This window comes from Hyposmocoma kahamanoa, unplaced genomic scaffold, assembly GCF_003589595.1.
Source record: "Hyposmocoma kahamanoa isolate Upper Pololo Valley unplaced genomic scaffold, ASM358959v1 66, whole genome shotgun sequence".
Taxonomy (NCBI): domain Eukaryota; kingdom Metazoa; phylum Arthropoda; class Insecta; order Lepidoptera; family Cosmopterigidae; genus Hyposmocoma; species Hyposmocoma kahamanoa.
The window spans coordinates 17,049,992-17,072,782 of NW_020653854.1; the positions used below are offsets into that span (position 1 = coordinate 17,049,992).

The 22,791-nt window shown below is 35.1% G+C and overlaps 1 protein-coding gene across 1 annotated transcript; it reads right to left on the minus strand.

Annotated features, from left to right (window-relative positions):
- Positions 1 to 48: 48 nt before the first annotated feature.
- On the minus strand, positions 49 to 22,791 carry LOC113232030 (centrosomal protein of 290 kDa-like). Its single transcript, XM_026466654.1, has 30 exons — positions 22,609 to 22,791; positions 22,325 to 22,385; positions 16,482 to 16,753; positions 16,082 to 16,217; positions 15,848 to 15,984; positions 15,610 to 15,724; positions 15,243 to 15,523; positions 14,983 to 15,170; positions 14,406 to 14,551; positions 13,305 to 14,321; positions 13,046 to 13,211; positions 12,825 to 12,963; positions 12,627 to 12,736; positions 12,291 to 12,467; positions 11,960 to 12,225; positions 11,647 to 11,877; positions 10,882 to 11,461; positions 10,591 to 10,722; positions 10,390 to 10,495; positions 10,122 to 10,295; positions 9,682 to 9,875; positions 8,917 to 9,066; positions 8,200 to 8,334; positions 7,800 to 7,954; positions 6,920 to 7,092; positions 6,068 to 6,228; positions 4,849 to 4,976; positions 4,147 to 4,247; positions 1,974 to 2,111; positions 49 to 119 (listed from the first exon to the last, which is right to left on the minus strand). Exons 1-30 carry the CDS (start codon positions 22,789 to 22,791, stop codon positions 57 to 59), a joined length of 6,015 nt encoding a protein of 2,004 aa, XP_026322439.1. The 3' UTR covers positions 49 to 56.

Here is a 22,791-nt window from a genome sequence, read left to right on the forward strand (position 1 = left end):
TTTAAATAAAATTGTGCTTATAAGAATGTTTTTTTAACCTACTGTTGATAAATGGCTTAGGCCGACATGAAACCTCGTTTCGTAGTTAGATCATATAGCTGACGTCGTAATGAAGAGTTCTGAAACAAGAACGTTATAATGTACACTATTATTTCGACTGTTAAAAGGTTCATAAGGTTAAAAGACCAACAGTCAGGATAGCAAAGAACTTTTAAAATTATTTATACGTCACAAGCGTAATAAATTAGTATACACGTAAAGCATCGAGAATTTTACCAGAAATAGAGACGAAATAATATATAATAATTCATCTCTGGCAACTCAAACCAGGTAAATGGGCCTTATAACACTTTTAAATATCAACTCTCGTTTGCGCTGAAACCACAAATTAGAAAACTGAAGCAGTACAGCGCCACCAACTGAGCTTTGTACACGTCTCCTTATACTTTATTCCAAGAATATTCTGTATTTATTGTAATAAGTCATATTTAACTGCCTCAGTGGCCGAACAGTTACCATGCCGGACTGCCACGCAGAGGTCCCAGGTTCGATTCCCAGGTCGGGAGAAATGGTTGTGTGGCCTACAATTATTTCTCTCGTGAGTTTGGGTGTAATTTGTGGTTGTCTATGTGTGTGTCCATGGCACCCGCGACACAGGTTTTCCCTAGTGCGGGGCTACGTTGAGTGTGTGCGTTATTTATAAAAAAAAAAATAAGGATAATATCTCTAACAACGGGGGTTGTTGCATTCGGTGGTTTGGGAAATACAGCGAACATCTATATAATTACAAAACAAACGGAATCACATTTCATCGGTAATTCAATATTAAAAATGTAATTTTGCAATTTTTGTCCATTATAGCAAAGCTCAAGTTAAACTGGTCGATTTGAAGTGAAACTATTGACGACACCCATCAATTGTTTCGAATTCGGACTGGCCAATCGGAGCGCAGTTGTCACAGTAATGATTTCGCAGAATAGTTTTCAAACAAATTAAATGACATTTCGTCTCCATTTCTGGTTATATACTCGATGGCGTAAAGTTACGATTTAATTTTGCACTTTGATGAATTCTGGTGTAAGGTACAGTCCTAGATTGGATGAATAGGAAGCATAACCGCTGGAAGTTACTACTGGCTCACGTTCTAAGCTGGATAACTAACGGGTCGCAATGTTCATGACGATGAAGTCGTACCTTTGGTATAATAAAGGCACATGTGAACATACGTCAAAATGGTTTTATCATAATGAAAGTTATAAAAATAATACGACAAAACAAATTATGGGTGGCGGCTGGAAAGTAATCTTCCAATGTATGAAAGAACATACGATTATGGCTTTTTTCATTATGAAATGTAGAAATAGGAAATACGCTTATTATATTTGTTAGCAAGGGACATTCCTTTGCTTAAAAGATTTGTTGCTCATTTGTAAACATTTTGCTTTTTGTCTTCCGCCATTTTGTCTATTCAAAGTGAAACGTATTAAACAAAAGAGTGTCACTAATTTTGAAAAAAGTATGCCTAAATAGCAAATGCGCCTATATTACTTTTGAATTGAAAATAGTCCAAAGAGATTACTTTTCAGCCTCCCCTCACACGTACACGAAAAATTTTAGAGCTCATAATAAAGTATAGAAAAGTTATTGATTAATTTCGTTCCTCTCCTGGAAAATTGTTGTTTCGCAGATGTGGCTTTAGTAAACCAGGGTTGAAAAGGTGCGAAGTAGGTCTCCAATAAATAAAAAAACATCTATTTACCTACATATTATTGCTCAATACCAGCTATGTACCGATTTCAGCATCAAAACTACAAATCATCAATTAGGTACTTTCATGGTAAACATTGCGTGCAAATTTCCATATAGGAGAATGTGCACATGTGTCTTCTAAGACAAAATCGTAAGAAAAATCGGTCTTAGAAAAGACCGGTGCCTAGTATTAGGACGAATTTATACAATAAAGGATTTCTTACCTCTCTGAGCAGTTCGTCTTCCCTTTCTGCAGCGATTTTGAGCATTTCTTTCGATCTTTCTAACAACAAGTCCTTGTCTTGTATACTGCGCTTCAGATTCGCTATCTCAATGCGATATGACTCCAATTGCGTCCGGTTCTGTAAATATCATAATCGATAATAATTACAAAAGATGTTATGATTACCAAACCGGCAAACAGGCAAATGGTCTAATGTATTTATTTGCAACGCTAAGGCTAACGCTGAGTATCCTTAGGACCACCAGACAGGACTTTACTATCGCAAATACCTTGCCGATTGTGTGACATAACATCTGAAGTCGCCTGTGCCTGCTCTTGTGTTGGCTCTACTCACCCTATAAACCGCAACACAATAACACTCTCATATAATGTTAAAAATTAAAGTACATCCATTGACTTACAAATAAAAGTCAATGAGTACATCAGTTGAAATATATAGATCAAGTGTTGGCAAGTTACTTCAAGAAAAAATGATAATGTTTAAGTAGTTTCTCACGGCAACTCTTGCTAGGGCTTTCAATCTCGTTGCATTTCCTCGTCTCGGGAAAAAAGTCAAGATTCGATGTGGTCTCGAAAATCCCGGGAAAAACAAGACTTTCGAGACTATAAAAGTAGGTTTTCATTAGGTATTTGGGCAGTTCAAACGTTGTATTTTGTCAAGTTCTTTATTAACTCGTATCATTAGTAGCAGTAGAGCTTCTTGTGAAAGTGTTCGTCCACGGAAGTACTGCCACCTTACCTAATTCTGCCGCCAAGCAGTAATGTAAGCATTACTGCGTTCCGGTTTTGAAGTGTAAGGGTGCTGGTGAAATTACAGGTACATGGGACTTGTCAACTTATGTCTTAAGGTGACGGGCGCAGTGGCAGTGCCCCTCAGATCTTTGCGATTTAAAGCTTTGAGTGGCACTGCAACTGTTATGGAGAGGCGTGTAACTTACCATCAGGCGCACGACTTGTTCGTCCTGTCACTTTATACTATATAATAAAAGAAATATTAAATAAAAAAAAAATTCTGATTTATTTTTTATTTTTATAGAGGATACGTAAGAAACAAACAAACGACGTTTTATATAGTATATAACCAGAAATAGAGACGAAAAGCGATACAGGTCTTGTAAATATCAACTCTCGTTTGCACTGAAATATAGACAGGCCAACTACTGACCTGTGTGTACGTCTCCTTATATTCCAAAAAACATTCTGTATTTATTGTAATAAAGATAATGTCTCAACAATGCCGTGCTGTTCTATTCGGTGGTGTGGCAAAAACAGCAAAACATCTAATTACAAAACAAACGGAATCACATTTCATCTGTAATTAAATATTGAATATGTAATTTTGCAATTTTCGTCCATTATAGCAAAGCTCAAGATAACTGGTCGTTTTGAAGTGAAACAGTTGACGTCACCCATTGACGACACCCGTCAATTGTCTTGAACTCGGGCTAGCCAATCGGAGCGAAGTTGTCACAGTAATGATATGGCAGAATAGTTTTCAAACAGATTAAATGACATTTCGTCTCTATTTCTGGTTATATACTCGATGCGACGTTTAGTGTTGTTTCAGAATAATTGGTTTCAGATGAAGATGACCTGGTTTTATTACTGTCGTTCTTCAATCTCCACAGATTATAAAAAGCTTCACTCTACATTGTTGTCAGGACCATACAATCAGAATAAAAAAATACTGTTAATTTATGATTTCTTAATACAATTTAATCAATTGACTGAAATCTCAAAGATCGCGATATTCCCGAGATTGACAGTCTCGAGTATCGAAATTGTAAAGATTATCGAAATTTTCGGGACCGACCGGGGTGAAAACCCCTCTTGCAACTAATGTTCGTCTTGTTTTTTAATCGCCAACATGATAAAAGCATAGTAAAATAAGAGAAGTATGATAACTCCGTACAAGTAACTGCGCGCCTTGTACGTGTGCCCGAACGCCGCGCACTGTGTACGGACGCACACATTCGCATAGTTATGAAAGGCGCGTTGGGACAACCAGTATTGTGCAACGTAAGTGCATAGCGAGATTATGCAATGTGTGCGCACACATACAAATCGCGCTGCTACGTTTGTATGGAGTTACCATACTTGTCTTATTATATTATGGTAAAAGGTAACTACTCAGATTTTAAATAGGCTTTCACCTTGTCACCAATACTGCTGCTTCGTCCACTATTAGGCCTGGAATCTGCTCTTTTGTGTGCCCCTGTCGCTTTTTGTTCAGATTGTAACTTGCTTACTAAACCTGTAACAAAAACAACTTACGCGTGATATTTAGACATACTTAGGAACAGTCAATTGCGCATAGTTCAACAAGAATGGCTGAAATTTAATTTATGTAAAGCTGACTGTGCTTCTGATAGCGATGCGAAATAAAGATTATTATTATTATTATGAATTTTTGTGACAATAAAACTTAAGAGTGCAGACAACATATCGAGTTTTTAGGTTTTCGCTATTGTTACACATAGGAAATGAAACAATTTTTTCCAATCTAAATCGCGCATATTTGTTTTTTCAAACAAACCAAACGTTTCGGGCCCTTTACAGGTCCTATCATTTAGCCGTGACCATGGGACCTGTAAAGGGGCCGAAACGTTGGTTTGTTTAAAAAAAAAAACGCGATTTAACGAAAAAATAGTTCTTATTTTCTATATGTAACAATCGCGAAAATCTAAGAACACGATATGTTATCTACGAGTAGATAACAAATTTATATTTTAAAGTTACATTTTTTAAATACATTTCACATTATTAGTTTTTTTATGTCATATGTTTATTTTGTAATGTTGTAAATCCCATTTCCGGTTGGGATCACACCTGTCTATACATGTTACTTCTCGTACCTCTCAATGTGAGCACAGTTTGCTCAAGATCATTGACCCTGTGTTGATTGGCGGTCATCGGAATCGTCTCCATCGAGTTCACTCTCAAGTTTAGCTGCACGTTCTCTTCCTTCAGCATTTCGCAGTAACTAAAAAAATTATAAAAGTTAGATTGCAATCATCTGGAATACAGACATACAAATATTACACATATTATAAGAATTATTGTAAGCGTTGATTATATCGTCACTCTATGGGCTGATTGTACTCATAACGAAACTTTTTCTAAAATATAAGTGATTTGTAGGAACTTAAAATGTTTATGGCGAAATGGGACTTCGACGCGTTCATGTACCGTCGATGCTCTAAGATACCTGGCCCCCTAGCTGACCTTTTGGTTCTTAAGCATTCAATAGAAAAGTGTAAAGGATTTTTTTAGCAGGAATTTTAGTAGCAGTAGAGCTCCTTGTGAAAGAGATCGTCCAGTGTAGTACTGCCACCTTACCTATTTCTGCCGTCAAGCAGTAAGGTCAGCATTACTGTGTTCAGGTTTTGAATGGTAAGGGTGCTGGTGAAATTACAGGCACATGGGACTTGTCAACTTATGTCTCAGGGTGAAGGGCGCAGTGGTAGTACTCCTCAGATCTTTGTGATTTAAAGCTCTGAGTGGCAATGCATCTGTTATGGACGTGTAGCTTACCACCAGGCGCACGAGTGACGTGTTCGTCCCGTTACTTGCTATTATAAAAAATTCTAGCTTTTCGGTTGCAATTTGTATTTGTGTAATGCATAATTAAAGATCAAGTTGGATTAAAAAGTTTCTTAAAACGTCATGCATTAATGATGCAATAAGGAAGTCATACATAAAATGAATTTCACGACTCACAGGTTAAATATTAAGTCTATTTAACACTTCACACTGATTGACTCAGAACCAAATACCTGTTACGTGTGGTCAGGTATCTTAGCGCATTGGCTGTACGTACCGTATAGTTGGGATATTAGGATTCCGGGGGCTATTTGGAATTTTTAGGTATATTTAATAGTCTTTTATCAGGAAAAAATATAATATAAATAATTTATGTTATACAACACAAACCTCAAAACTGTATTATAAGGATTATAGTGAAAAATGTTAGTTTTGTATATCTAGATTTAAATCCCAAAAACTTTTAAATTAAATGTAAAATTATAATTATTAATAAAAATGAATAAAGTAATAAAAGGTAAACGAATATACCTCTTCCAATATTCCAGTTCTGGTTCTTGATCATATTTTTTACTTATCGGACTTTTAATTTGTGACTCCAGAAGTGTGGACTCCAATTTGAGTACTTGACCTTTGAGCGATGTTATTTCAGCCAAGGACTTCTCATATTCAGACACGAGGTGTTCATTACCCTTGTAAATAGAAAATATGTTTTATACACAGCAACACAGGCCATGATATAAAAGTCATCACATTTTAAATTGCAAATTAACGCTACGTAAATGACAAAGTATAAATTCCAAAAAATAATTTTGACAGTTAGTTGGCAAAGATACGAAAACTTGAACACTGAATTTTACTAATATGAATTTTATTGAATATCACGATGCTGTACGACTATGATATTAATTTTTTTTTGTGAAATTACTCCACTAATTTCTTATAATAAAATATAAAGATTGAACTCTAAAATCCTTCGATCCGGCTGGCTTCGAACCAGTTGCAGTGCCTTCAGCACGCAAGGTATGCAGAATTTTTCTTAGTATTTGATCTTTGTATTAATAAATTACAACTGAACTCCACTTTTGATTTTGATGAGTCATTATTCAACCGTTAATTTTTTGAATTTCACGTAATGCAATGCTTACCAAAATAGCGATACAACTTGACGGACATTTCGCAGAACATACTAACACGAAAAAATTTAAAAATGTTTGTTTGCTGAAGCGGTTCGATTGGGAATACAATACGGGACTTCAGAGTCCATAAGCTATCAAAGTGGAGCGCAGAACTGCATTTCATACCGCTTAAAAAATTTAATAAAATTTAATTGGTTGTGGCAACATAGCATTTTTCTTTGATAGACAACGTGCTTTATCCTACCTTTTCTGCGACTTCCAAAGCAGCGATCCTTCGCTGTTGGGCCTGCACTCTATCCAACAAAGCTCTAGCCGACACAGGACTTTCATTATTGTACACCACAGTATCTGCTACTGGAGAGCGCATCTTTTCCGAAAACTCCCCATCTTGTTTTTCAATTAATTCTAGTTCTTTATCTGAAATGAAATTAGCCAAATATATATATAGATTTCTATCTCAAGATTACCTGGAAGATATTGCTACATAGTGGTAAGGCGACCTGTTGCACATTAAGTTACTATTTTTATGCTAAGTTACTGTTTCATTGTTGTGTTGCCACTGTAATTTTAAGAGCCATAAAGAATATTTCAAACATACATCAGTTTTGTTCATAGTATAGTGGAAAGCAGTGTTTCACCTATCTTATAACTTTTTTACGAGGGGATTTATACTCGTTCGAGAAGTCAGATTGAGTAATGAATGCGAATTCGTATGGCGCATCATTCACGTCAACCAATCCTTGGTGGCATGTCACATATTTGTATTTGCGTATTTGATATATTTGACAAACAATCGCCATGTGTAGGTAGCATGTGTAATAAAGTATTTGCCTTGTTTGCCTATTTGACCAATTACAGCAAGCACCAAATTCGTGTTACCGCGCGCTGGTAGGTTTCCCTTTTTTTCTCTATAATTTAAAGAAACCATATAAGTAGTCATTATGATACCGACCCCCGAAAATTTGTACGTTTTCTTAATGATACGCCAATTTCAACATTTCATTGTCCGGATCACAAAAGCAAAGATTTTGCAGGGACGTAACAGAAACTAATATCGTGTTACATGGTGTTATTTGCAAAATTATGTTTTAATAAAACTATAGTAATTAATTTAATCATGTCACCTTTAGCATCAGCTAGTCTTGCAAGTAACACACGTTTTTCCTTTTCCAGTCTGGTGACGGCGGACTTGGCAAGGCTCAAATTTGCTTCTAACTTTTTCACTTCTTGGCATTTTTCTGTGTAACGTGCTTGCCAACGATCCGAAGCCTGTTGCGCTCTTGATAATGGAAGAATAAGTAAATGACTTAGTAGCATTCGTCAAATCTAAAGGTTCCTACTAAACGGTTCAGTAATTTTAGAAGAAATCTGCAGGTACATACACGGCTGAAAACAATCAACGCCGTAATGAGTTGAGTTTGATTAACGTTTCGCCGGGAGTACGTAAATTTAGATGTAATACGTTTTTGTATAGGTACCTAGTATCCACATGAAAAAAATGTATCATTGAAAAGTTTCTGGTACCTTTTCCATTTGTCCCATAAGGCAACAGTGGAATGAGAGTCCCTACGAGCCGTGGTGAGCTGAGCTTGCAAGGACGCTATTTTGTTATGCAAAGCTGCAGTTTCTGCAGTCGCCACTTTGTGCCCTGTTGTGCTGCTGCAAATTAATACAATAAGATTACGTCGTTATGATCCAGTGAAGCGACAAAGAGACATGTGTTTACACAGCCAATTACGTTATTTTGAATAACAAAATCTTATTAGAAGGCAGTCTACTGCTAGCTTAGCCTATAAAAAAAGAGTAAGGGCAAAATTAGGCGTGACACTATGTAATGATTATAAAGTCGGGGATTGTGCAATTACGCGTAACTAGCAATAAATTTGATTGTGAGTTTTCATTTTGGTAATTTAGTCGCGTAAATGTCGTGGCAACTAAATTAGCGTGATTTACGGGAATCTATTATTATCAGTCCGTAGACAACATAAATTAATGCTTACTGTGCAAAAACGAAAGTCGTAGCCATTGAAATACCAAAGTAAGAACGTTAAATCCTTCTCATGTGAAATTTGGTTTGGTGCAGATACGCGCTTTTTACCAATACTACTTTCGCGGATATGCACTATTCCCGACATAAGCTACGATAGAACCGCGAAATGGTACAGAAAAATATTTTTGGAAAGTTCCTCAGCATGACGGCTTGTAAGTCTGTAGTTTGTAAAACAAGTGGCAGGTAATCACATGCGAAACACTTGGTTCTTGAGGTTCTGCGCGTCGAGGCGGGAGCGTCTTTCGCGTGCAGCAAGAGCTTTAATCTGCCTGCGTAACAGTGCGTTCTGTTTCATTGTAAGCTGCTTCTCGCGACGCAGACGTTCGATTACCGGTTCTTGCCTGAAATGTTTACACTAAGTTAAACAATATCACTTCCGAAAGCACGCATATGAAACAGATATGTATTTATGTATAATAATACATGTTATTGAATATGTAATATATTTTTGTGAAGGCTGTTCATTAATTCATTCTTTGGTTTTATATATGCCTGGAAAAGATTGCTAATTAACGTAAGGCCACTTAATGTACAGTCGATGCCCTGAGATTCCTGACCACTAACCATCTATTTGATTCTGAGTAGATCAGTGTGAGGAAAGGTGTTAAACTTAACTTTTAATCTGTGAGCTGTAAAATTTCCTTTGGTATGATTTCCTTATTACATCGCCGGTGAATGGCGTTTTATGAAACTTTTAAAGCCAATTTGATGTATTAGATTACATAAATATAAATTTTAACCAAAAAGCTGAAAATCCTTCACCCTTTTCTATTTAATGCGTAAGACGGCTCTCAGAACCAAAAGGACGACTAGGGGGTCATGTAACTTAAGGTATCGATTGTACATTCACTTCATATATATCTACTGGTCTGTTGGTTTATTGTAATTTTAATGAAAATTAAGTGAAATAAAGATAATTTCATTATTTAACGTAAAACTTAGAATAACAAGTTTACCAAACACTAGACGAAGAGCCCAGTCGGCCATCGTCGTGCATATCGTTCAAGTCTCCACTGGAGTCAAACTTTAGCTCAAGCCTATCTGAGCCTGGCTGCGATACATCACTCGCTTCGTCCACCTCCACTATCGCAGAAAGGTCGAAACTAGGGTCTGTTACCGAGATCATTGTTTGCATGCTCATTATTTGTGTCTGGAATACAAATGTCTTAATTTAAGTGGGTAGGCAAAGAAGATTACTTAGTATATCTTCATTTATTCGTAACATAAAGGAGTAATGACAATAAATGATGCGGAGCAATAATATCATCCATGCAATAAGAGCGAGAAAGACGTGCGTTCCGGTTCTCGTTCGTCGACTCGTTCTATTTTATCAAAATGGTATCATATTCTGAGTTGATTGGACATGTCTAAAATTCTAAAAATATAGCTCACATACCCGCAATCCATGAACAACAGAGCGCAATTGCTCAATATGAGCATCCTTATCAGACAGCTGTTTAACAAAGGCAGCTTTTTGCTCAGTGAGACGCGACCGTAGCTCCAAGTGTTCGCGTTGGGTCTCACTCAATTGGGACAACCAGTGCTCATTCTCTGCTTTGTATGATTCCACCTAAAGATTAAAAATAACGTCAAAATAAAATCGCTGCTTCTAGGTTTATAATAGAATTGTTTTAACAAAATTCCTTAAAAAATTAAATGCTCACCTCATGACAATGGCGTTCCTCGAGTTGAGAACTCAAATGTTCCATTTTAGCTAATCTTTCGTTAGCTAAATCTTTCCAGCGATCAACTTCACTTTGGTATGTCAATCTGCAAGACACAGATTCAGCAATCATACATTATGTAATTATTTAAAAGCAATTTTTAATAAAATTTACGTCATTTTACACTATCAGAATACTAACAGTTCAGTTTTGCAACCGTCCAAGTCACTTTGATATCTAAAGCATTTGTCCTCAAGTTCAGTTATCTTAAACGTATACTTGCTGATTGTTTCTTTAAACACTTCACTGCTGCTGTTGGTATCACTTCCTTTCCTGTAACGAACAGTTTATTAACGACATTGTCTTCTTTGACGTAATATTACGTAAAACGTTTAATATTAACTAAGATAACGTAGTAAAGATTTGATTGATAGCATATAATTTTTCAGACGTCCTCCTTATACAAGAATATTTTTTGCGCATTTCTAATACCTGTCTAACAGTTGACTTTCCAAATCTAATATTTTCATTTGCAACTCTTTGGTACATTTTGCATATTGATTTCTTTCATTATTTAATAATTCCTTATACTCTGCTTCAATCGCATTCTTGTCACTTTCAAACTTTTTTAAAGCGTCAAGTAAAGTCCTGTTTTCTTCATTAAACATCTCCTTCGTTTTCAACTTTTCAGTAACTTGCGCGTGTTTGTAATTGTCGATTTGTTTTCTTAAATCATCCACTGTATTTTGTAATTTCTTATTCATTCTGTCTTTTTGATGATTTGAATCTTTAATGTTTTGAATAGTTGACTCAGTGTTAATTTTTTCAGAGTTCAAAACTAATATTTCTTCGGTACGTTTTTGTACAAGTTTCATAGAATCCGCTAATTCTTTATTTTTCTTTTCGACTTCTTTCCTAAGAACATTAATAACTCTTTCTGCTTCATTGGAGTCTTCATTTGTCTGGATGGCCTTGTATGTTTTCTGCGCGTCTGTATTATAATCTTGAATAGTTTGAACAAATACATTTACTACCTCCGGTTTCCCATCTCGTGCAATTTTTGCTGGTGAACCTAAAAAAGATTCAGTTATATCTTCTTTGCGAATTTTCGTCATATCTACGTTATTTTTCAATGATTTTAGTAGTTGTGGTTTCGGTAGTGTCACTGTTTCATATCCTAAAATGTGTAAAGGGTAGAAAGATAATATACGAACATATTAATTTAAATAAAATATTAATTATTAGGAAAATATTTACGTTTAGGATTCGAGTCGTCATCAGAATTAATATCATTTACTTCTATTTTTTGGCTATTACCATTAGATCCTTTCCAAGTAATTTTGTCTTCGAATTTAGACATTGCAAATCCTTGATTGACAAGCACTAAAGTCTTTTCTAAGTGATTGCAACGTTTTGAAAGTTCTTCTCTTGAAAGCTCGAGGGTTTTAATTTTGTTTTTACAGTGGTCTAATTCTCTTGAATGAGAACCTTGCTAGAATATTAATGGAAGAAGTTTCGTGTTATTATATAGTCTAGTGTGTCATAATTACAAATATTTTGAATTTACTACTTACCAACACCATGTTCTGCAATTTATGTGAACAGTTATCTTCGCCATCCAAGCATTTATTTTTAGACACATCTAAAATTTGGTTGAAGACACTATGTTTCGTCATTAAATCTGATCTTAGTTCCTCAATTTCGTCTAATTTTTCATCTACATCATGAGTTTTGCGTGAAAGATCTTCAATTTTGTTCAAAAAGCTCTCTAAAGCTATAGCCGGTTGACTTCCTTGGTACTGTTGTCTAAGAATCCGCATGACTTCATACATGTATCTGTAAGAATTAATCAATGTTACATATACAATAATGGGAACTATAAAAAATATTATTTTATGTACCTAAACTTAGACTCGTATCTGAAGGCGTAGACGTCAAAGATTTTTTGTCGAGCTGTGAGCATTTCTTCAGCTTCGATCCTCATTTGTTTCTCTTTATTTAATGCTGAATTTAGCCTTTCTATCTTCTTATGACTTTCTGTAGCTTGGAGATGTGCCATCAACACTTCGCCACTTAGTCTGAAAAATACATTTAATAAGTTTCATACCTACATACCATACATACCATACATACACTTATCTCCCACTGGAGAAGGCAAAGACTGTGAACATCCACTCGCTGTGCTCCTGACAAGTTTTTTCTTACTTCTTTTGCAAGGCTCTTCTCTTTTAAATTACCTTGCAACGATAGCTTTGTTATCCCCTGTGGATTGTAGATCAAGAATTTGATGTCTTAGTAAATTAACTTCCATGGCGTTGCTCATCTGCCTTTGTTGACTATCTTGCAACTGGGGATAAGAAAAACTAGGTTATTAATATTTCGATGATAATTAAGGTTAGCTTTTGACGATTTAGTTCAAAATACATATACTTTACCTGAGCAAGAGCGATGTCTAATTGACTTTCAACGTGTTGGCATTGCTCTTTTAAGATTTTGTTCTCGTCAGCCAACTTTTCTAATTGTTCTTTCATGAGTTCAACGTCTTCTTTTGTTATTGATGCTAAAGTTTTGTCTCTGTAATAATTCATAACGGATTTTTAGAACAAGAATACAAATGAAAGATAAAATTATAAATAATAATATGAAACAATCTTACATTAGTTGAGACTGTAAGTCTTGGAAATGTAAATTGTTTTCTTTCAAATTTTCAATTTCTTTGTCCTTCTTTCCTAATTCGCTACATATTTGCTGTAATTGCTTAGATAGTACTGTTTGTTCGATAGTTGACAACATTGTTTTTAATTCGGTATCATCTTCTTTTGCTAAAACAGATGACACTTTACAGAGGTTATGTAAGTAACATGACGTAAATATAATATTTAGGTAAATAACTCATAAAAGTTTTCATATATTACCATCTTTTAGTAGAGTGTGTTGACGGAAACTGCTAACGATATCTCTTTTGTCACATTCCAGACGATCATGCAGACTATTAAAATAATTTGTTTTGTGCACATTATTTTCTAAAATTTTTCTGTACTTTGTATTAACTTCGTTAAGTGCTTCGTTTTGTTTCCAAAATAATTCTAGTGGTATCGAGGACCGTAATTTATCAGTTAGATTTGCAACGGACAGTATTAACTTTTGAATCTGATTTTCATACTCCGTAGACATTATTAAAGCTTCTCGTTTACTTTCCAAGTATTCGTTTTTCATATTTTCTTTCAAGGTTCTAATATATTTGTAGGATTCTTCTAAGTAAGTGCACTTACGTAATAGGAAGCTTACATTGGGCACGCTGACTAATCCTGGAGAAATTTCACTTGCATCTTCTTCATCATTAACATTTATTTGAGCTTTCAAATTCTCTATTTGCGCAACATACTTTTCTTCTTGTATTGCCCATTTGTTTTGATCATCCGCTGCTTGTACAGTTAATAAAGCCATTTTTTCGAAAAGTTTTTTGAATTTTTCGTGAAAATAAGTTAAACTACGCTTAAGTTGTTTTTCATAAACAAAGTTTCCTTTACTTATAAATGTTTCAATTTGATTGCGATCTACGAAATCCATATTGATTTGTTCTTTATCAGATACCCATGTACCAAATTCACCAAAACTTATATTTTCACTTAGAAGACTGTTGTCGGTTAATTTTTGGGACTCACTTTTAGTTTCAATTTCAAGTAGTTTTTGTTCTAGTTCTTGAGATTTTTGTGATTCTTTTGTTAATTTTTCCATAATCTCGAAAGTTTCTTTACGAGCTTCATGTAAAGCAGCTAGTAGAGCATCTTTGCCTCCTAGTGCATCTCGTAGCTCCATGACGGTTGTCATGTGGGGAGCAAACCAACCAGCAGTATGTCGAGCTTCCATTGAACGCAATATTGCATCTAAACTTGGACACTGTAACGATAATACTCCAGACGATGTAGTACCTTGTAGGAACAGAAAAATATATTAGGTATTATTGTTTTAAATTAGCTGCATTGTAAAAAGCAAATGATTGTTCAGTTACGTACTATTATCCTTCAGGAAATCTAATATTTCTTGCAGCCCTTTCCTAAGCCCTTCATTTTCTTCAATTATAGCTTGAACTTCTGTATTGCGTTTTGATAACTCCGCTGTTTCTTGTGACAGTTTTTGATGTTCTTGTTTGGATAATACACTGTAAAATCAAATTTAATGTTAAACATGAAATGCCAGATTAAAATGTACTATATAGAATATTAATAGTATCTTACGTCGAAGCCTCTCCTCCACCATCTTGTGGCATCACTTCATCATCATTCTCGTTACAATTATAAATTTCATCAATTTTGTTTTGATTGCATCCCATTTTGTGTAAATATTTAATTAATGTGGATACTCTATTTCGCAAATTATGGTTTTCTAACTCTGAATTGATAAGTTTATTTTCTGTTTTACGTAATTCTTTCGTTAGTTGTGAGTTATTTTGTTCAATGTTACGAATCTTTTTCATAATTCCTGTCGTTGATATTTTCTGGTCTGGTGGTACATTAGCTTTTTGTCTAAAACAGTATAAGCAAATACAAAACTCGTACGTATTAAAAAAGCTTAGACTATGTCATAACTTACCTTAGCGTTTCATTTTCCAGTTGCAAATCATCGACTGTTTGATGCAAGTTATTAATTTCTTGAACTAATGATTTAATTCCCTCGTCTTTCAATTTTAACTTTCTCTTTTTGTTCTTTAAGCTTTCAAGTAAAGCATTGACTCCTTCATCAGACTTAAGTAGCTGTAGTTGTGATGCTATTTCAGTCAGCTATAAACGACCAAAACGTTGCCAGTCACGTCAATTAGATAAACCATACTCAGTGTTTAATTATTTACTTACCTCCTTTTCTCTAATTGCAATCATTTCTTCGGCCCCCTGTACGGAGACAGTTAATGTTTTAACTTTTCTTTTCAGTTTATTAATTAAAGCCCTTTCTTTACCATCATCGCTTTCGTTCTTAGCATCAGAAACAGAAAAGTCTGGTGTTTCCTCTAATGTCGCTTTTAGTTGTTTATTTTCAGTTTTTAAGATTTCTATTAATGTAGCTGAATCTAAAATTTTATTCGACGCTTCGAATAGCTTTTCTTGTAGTTCTTTAATCTTTGATTCTTCAGCAATACCTGTTTTAGCCTAAACAATGGCAGTCATTTAGATTTCATACAAGATTTTATCACCGATTTAAATTTAAATTGACGTGCCTCAATACTACTAACCTTTATTGGCGAAGGTGATGACTGGGACACATGGATAAGATCTTCTTTCAATCTTGCATTTTCTACAGACAATGCTTCTATTTCTGCCTTTTTGGATCGAGCTATGTTCTACAAAACAATAGAAATATAGTTATTGTTCAAGAAGAACGTATTAATATAACGCGCTTGGTATCTATTTATGCGTAAAGTGTTTCCAAGCTTACATAAAGATAGAAAGATATACAACTATACCTTCCAATGTTGAACTTTAGACTTAATCTCTTCGTAGATATTTTCTCTAGAACTCTCCTTTTCGAAAACCTCTTTTCTAAGTGATTCAATTTGTAAAGACATTTCTGCTTTTATCTTTTCAGATTCACCTAGGACCTCTGTAAGATTTAATGTCATTGAAAGATAATATCAGTTACAAACGAGACATGACGAAGACAATTAATCAAATAGAAATAGCATACTATTTTCAAGTACCTTTGAGTCGTAAATTTTCATTATTGATAGTAAATAATTGTTCAGTTAGGTTTTCAATTATCTGTGTCGCTTCTTTTAACTTGTCTTTCAGTACCGTAATCTTTTCTTTTAGTTTCGTATTTTCTTCTTCTAGCACCTGTGAAGTTTAATAAATTAATGAGGGTTGTTGCTTTCATCTTTCATGTGTACATTTCTGATTGATGAACTGGAACAACACCTGTCTTAAAAATTTCTTCCTATTCCATGAAATGCTTTGCGGAAGGTGACTGTACATCTAAATAAGTTTATCTAAATTAAACGTGTACAAAGTGGCAGCTAGTACATATAATGCTGTTTTAAGTAATACATCGCTTGCTAAAGATGTACAATACAAATATGATAAGACATTCATTTGTCTTACTTTGACATCCCCGAGAAGTTTCCTGATGTGCCTATTCTTCATAGTGAGCTCACTTTCGAGTTGGGCTATTGCGTTAATTTCTGAAAGAGCGTCCCGGCTGGATTCGCTCTCTTTGTCTAAGTTATATCTGTCATCTTCCAACTTGTGTTTACGGCCTTCTAGTTCTGCTATATCAGCGTATAGTTGTTCTAGTATATCTTTGTTAGCTTTTATTAATTCTTCTTGGTGGGCTATTGTTTCCAATACGCTGTCGCTGCTTCTTGTTGGCGAATCTACATTATGAAAAATTATATGATCAATGATATGACTTATTGTGACAAATTTTAGTGATCTAGGATTGTTGTATTTAATTAACAGACCTACCAAATTATCGACATTTATAATACTACTTATAATATTTAAATAATATTAGATCTACATAGCTATTTAAACTTCCAAAATTCTTTTCAATTTAAGAAAAAGGTTAGGGAAATTTTAATAGCGGTAGCGAATCGATGAACGATTTTCCAAATGACGCAATCTGGCTTTTTTTAAGGTAAAGTAGTAGGTATCTTTCAGATGAACGTATATATGAACTATTTGAAACAAAATTACGTATTTGTGAAATATGATAACTTTCCTATTTAAGCTTAAGAAAGGTAAAGGTAAGTTAAGTAAGTAAGGTAAGGTTCGTAGAATTTTTAAACACAAATGTGGCCTTATTACTTACTGTGGTACTCACTTATACGAAAATTAAATAAAATTATTTCAAGACATATAGCGTTCATTTAATATAATTTTTATTTGGACAAATTTCACTTCCCATAATTTAACTTCATACAATTCTTGTTTGATATAACATTCACATTCATAAAAAAATACATAAAGCTCATAATTTGTAACAATCCTTTCACATATTGTCAATTAATAAATTTTTATGTGGTTTAATCATTGACTTACAATTATATGGACGTCGGGTCCGCGCTAAAAAGTGACCGAACTTATAGGGCGTTAAAATCGTATACAGAGCGTCATTCACGCTTTAGTCTTCGTTTGTTCGACTGATAGCGCGCTTGTCAATGATGCCGTATTGTGTAGTAAAACCTTGCAAAAATTACTCAACTAAAGTGAAAAAACAGGATGGTAACATGTGTTTTTTTTTGAGCAATCTATTTTCCGATAGGGATTTGACAGAGAAGGAATTGACAGATGGCGGCCATCTTGGTTTTTTCTGACACAGAAAATATTGAAGTTATCAACATGAATCACCTTTCGCTCCCAGAATGTCGCCAAATTTTGGAATTTTACATCAAAAATTGCAAATCAATTTGCCAAACGTACCGTGATTTGATACCAATTTACGGCCAACATCACCGGCCAACCGAAGCCAATATTCGCTTATTGATGAAAAAGTTCGACGAGACGTTTTCTCTGTGTGACGTGCCGCGTATTTCCTACGCTCGTTCAGTGCATACCGATGAAACCATACGAACTGTGAACGAGAGTGTCACCGAAGATCCAAAAGTCTCAATTCGGCACCGCGGTCAAGAATTGGGCCTTACAGCGTCCACTACGTGGAAGATTTTGCGTAAAGATTTGGGTTTGAAGGCGTATAAGATCCAGCTGGTCCAGGAGCTGAAGTGGCATGACCATCCGAGACGCCGTACGTTCTCTAACTGGGCTCTGGCCAAGCTGAGAGATAACCCAGATTTTCATCGGAAAATCATCTTTTCGGACGAAGCACATTTTTGGCTAAAAGGGTACGTAAACAAGCAAAATATGCGGTATTGGAGCGCAGAACAACCCGAACAAGTTCTGGAGACGCCTTTGCATCCGCAAAATGTCACAGTTTGGTGCGGCTTGCATGCAGAAGGCATCATCGGTCCTTATTTCTTCAAAAATGAAGCCGGAGCCAACGTTACGGTGAATGGCGCGCGATATAGGGAGATGTTGGAAGGCTGGTTTTTCCCAAATGTGGCCACGCACGACCTGGGCGACTTGTGGTTCCAGCAGGACGGCGCCACGTGCCATACAGCCGGTGACACAATGGACTTATTGAAGGGAACGTTCGGCGATCGGATTATTTCGAAAAACGGCCCCGTCGATTGGCCGCCAAGATCTTGCGATATCACGCCGTTGGACTTTTTTTTGTGGGGCCATGTGAAGGCGCAAGTCTATGCGGACAAACCGGCGACGATTGAGCATTTGGAAGCCAACGTTGAACGCGAAATTCTCGCCGTACGCCCAGAAGTTCTCGAAAGAGTGATGCGAAATTGGACTAATCGAATGGCATATCTAAAACGTAGCCGCGGTGGCCATATGTCCGAAATCATTTTCAAACACTAAATTAAAAAGAATTTCCTACGAAATAAAGCCGTTTGCCCGATCAAAATGTCATTTCTTCTGTGTTTTATTTAAAAAAAAAAAACCGATTGCTCAAAAAAAAAACACGCCTTATATCATATTTTCAGTAAGCACTACATTGTATTATCATAGTTATCATTTAAAAGTGTTATTTTATGCACTAGTATGTGTAGTATTTAATTTATATTTAAATTAATCGTACATATAAATTACAAAAGCAATCAAAATAATCAAATAGCTAACTGACTCTTTCCGACTCATAGCTTGCGTAAAAGACTGAACGAGACCCAACACGTCAATTTCAATTGTTTCAAACACAAGCGTTTGAAATATTTAGAGCAAAACTTTCATAGAGTCGCTTTGATGCTAATGTTATTATTAAAATATTATTTAATACATGTTAGTAATACTTTCAAATATTGTTGTACTCTTTCTGCGGCTTGGGGTTACGAATCAGAAGACCGAAAATACATTTGCCCGAAATAACGTTTGCATGAATTTCCATAATCCCGAAAGTCTTTTTTTTACGTTTTTTTTTAGAATATTACAAAACAAACCTAAGGTAACTTAGCCTTTTCTTTGTATTAAGCATCCAAAACTCCCTAAAGCATAACGGTTTTATTATGAATCGGTTTTCAGAATTATGAAAATTTGGCTTTACGTTTAATTTGAATTAAAAAAAATCGAAACACCGGTACATTCCTTATGGCATGGCATAATAAATGTATTTATTTCAGTTTTCCTCGAGATCCTATACTTTGCGCACTATGGAGAAATATAATAGCTGAATCGCGACGAGAAGAACATTTTATCCCGAAAATAAACAACTTGGTTTGCTCGGCTCATTTCAGACAATCGGATATGTACATAACCAGCAAAGGCTTACGAAAATTAAAAAAAACAGCTTTGCCAACGTTGCTAGTAAGAACTGGTTTTTGGTGCCTAGGCATTATATTAAATTTTATTAAATTTATATTAAAGCTTTGGTATGTGATTATATCAGTGAGTGTGCATAGAAAGGAGAGAATACAGGAATTTATCCAGTAAACATAGCTTAAACTTAAGGAGAAAGTGACAAGTATTATCAGACAACATCTTACACCGCCAAAATGCATTAAAAATAAAAAGTTGGATGAATGACAAAATATACCAACTTAAGAAACAAAAAAGGTAACTGAAGCAGACTGACACTGTACATTAAATAGGATTTTTTTTTAAAGTTTAAGCAATTTGTAGCTTTCACATGCAAACAATACATAATAATACAAATAGTACAATCTTGATAGCCTAACGGTTTGCACTGTGGGCACTGGCTGAGAAGTTCCCGGGTTCGATACCGGTAGGATCAATTTAACAAATTAACTTTTCTAAATGGTTCTGGTCTTGGTATTCTATTGTAAGACAATCACCTGGTCTGAAACTAGGGAACTCTCTGTACATACTCCCCATGAGTATCAGAGCAACAGAATCCCAGAGCAGAACCAATTTACAAAAGTTCATTTCCCAAATTGGTTCTACCGGGAATCGAACCTGGGACCAAGAACGATGGAATTTATTTCAGGGCACAACTCAGCACACCCAGGCCAAAACAACTTTCGAAAAGTTCACATTTAGTTTTGTAGTTGATTGAGCTGATTTTTTAAGGTTTTTAAAAAAATTCTTGAATAACTCGAGAAATCGAGTACGAGAATTCTTGAAAGTCAAGAAAAAAATCAGACACCCTAGCTCGTAATGAATGGCATTGTATAAAATTCAACATTTACATATAAAATTTATTTATAAATAATAAAGGCTACTCCATTATACATGTGTTCAAGTATTTTTCACTAGAAGCTACATATGGTGCATTTTGGTAAGTTTCCAGTAGAAGCTGAATATGGTGTATTTTTGCGCCTTTCAATTGTTGCAAGCAAAATTAGACAGTACTGCGATGACATTAAAATTTAAATTCAACGTTTTAGGTTTTTCATATTCCTTTACATGTCACTACGTTTAAATAGGTTGACTTGGGACATTTTATTCTTGGTTTTTGTATTAGACCCGTCGTCCATTTATTTGTAAGTCAATGGGTTTAATATATAGTTTTAATGCGGTTTAATTACAGTTTGCAATGCTAAATATTCATTTCAACAAAATTATTATTGTTACACACTGATGGAAACCTTGGTGCTTTAAAAAAACAAACGTACCTACTTTACTTATGTGAAATCTTGGTTGCAGTTCCCATTCTTTAAGGATGAAAATGTGTTCGCGCCCATGTGTTTTGTTATGTGATTTTATAAGATTCTAATTAGTATTTGTTATTGTAACTGACTGTTGTACATAATAATTGTAAGTATTAATAGAATAAGTTCTTATTGTGTTATGTACAATTTTTAGTAAGTAAATGAGAGTCAGGCCTTTTTTTTTTGAAGGACACTTTGCTGTTATCCAATGATTGCCTTGACTGCGCCACCGGAAGAAAATGGCGAGCTGAAGGCTCATAACCCGTAGAGAGGCAGGCGGATCTTGCTCGATACTTACTCGTATCGATTACTTGTATACGTACTGATAGAACTAAATTAATAAATTAATTTCTTGTCATTGGCTTCAACACGGACCGCCAAAAAAAGAAGACCACTTCCATCGCGTGACATTGACCTACCGAGTACTTTCATTGATTTCACCGAAGGTTTGGTATCGGAAGGAAAGTATCGAGTATACGATACGAATATTTTTGACCGGTACCTACTTAATACTTGATTAAAAAGTATCGATATCACAAGTACTTGGCATCGGAAGGGTATCGAGTAAGTACTTGTATTTATTCGTATCGTTTCACCTCTGGGTACGGCAGGCCAACAGTATAAAAGACGGAGCGTTGGCAGTAGGACGGCATTCCAAATCTGACCGCGATCCAAGCAAGACAAAGAAGCTCGAAAAGAATCCATAACCAGGCATTTTTCATTATAGTTCCAAATAGTCTTCAACAAATGTGGGTCATCGAAGGGGCTCACACATTCAGTAGGTTAGGTTAAGTTAGAACATGAAAAAGCAGCACGAGCCAAACGAGCGGAGCGAGCGTGTCGCTGCAGCGGTCGGCGAGCACCAAAAACGAATTTGATTGCACTTCCGAACGTGTATTCTGGCCAAATTATAATTAATAAAATATTGTTATTAGGGATATCGTTTTCCGGAAATAATCCTATTTCTAGATGAAATGAAACTTAAATAAACTGACGTTTTGTTAGATGGGGTTTATAACTTATGATGGATATCAAAAATGAGTGTTAGTGTAGGTAAGTGATCATTATAAAAAATGCAATTATAGAATGTAAGTTTATATTAAACGTTTGTTATATGAAGTGAATTGCTATAGGTATTAAATGAGTTTATACGAAGCAAAATTATGCCAATTGAGGGTTAAGTGAATAACATTTATATATATATTTATATGATACATTACACACCCCCTTATTACGCCACGCCAAGGATGCGGATTAAAAACTCACCTATGTAACTCTTGCGTTTTGACTTAGATTTTTTTGGTGCTGTTTCTAGTTGCCCCATCAGATTGTTTACCTGTATGTCATAAATAAAACAGAAAAATAAACATGGTTAAGACAACACAGGACACTGCCTTATTGTTGAGTAGCAATCTCTTACAGGCAACCTACTAAGAACACATTGCCGGTCATTGATATCTGTTTAAAGTATTGATCATTATTAGATTGTCTTGTGAACTGATTTACCGAATTGCTTTAACTCAAAATATACCTGTGTTTTATACAACTACTGAACTTACCTGTTCACTTTTGTATTTTAAAATGTCTTGAGACAGTCGAAACAATGTTTTCAAATCGGTGAAATTGAGTTCGATATCATCGGCTTCCATCCAAGACAGACTTTCACACAACTTCTCTTTTTCCGCCTTCCCAAGCTCTCTCTGAGAGAAACTTAGTATTTCTCGCCAGTCTGTCTCAACCAT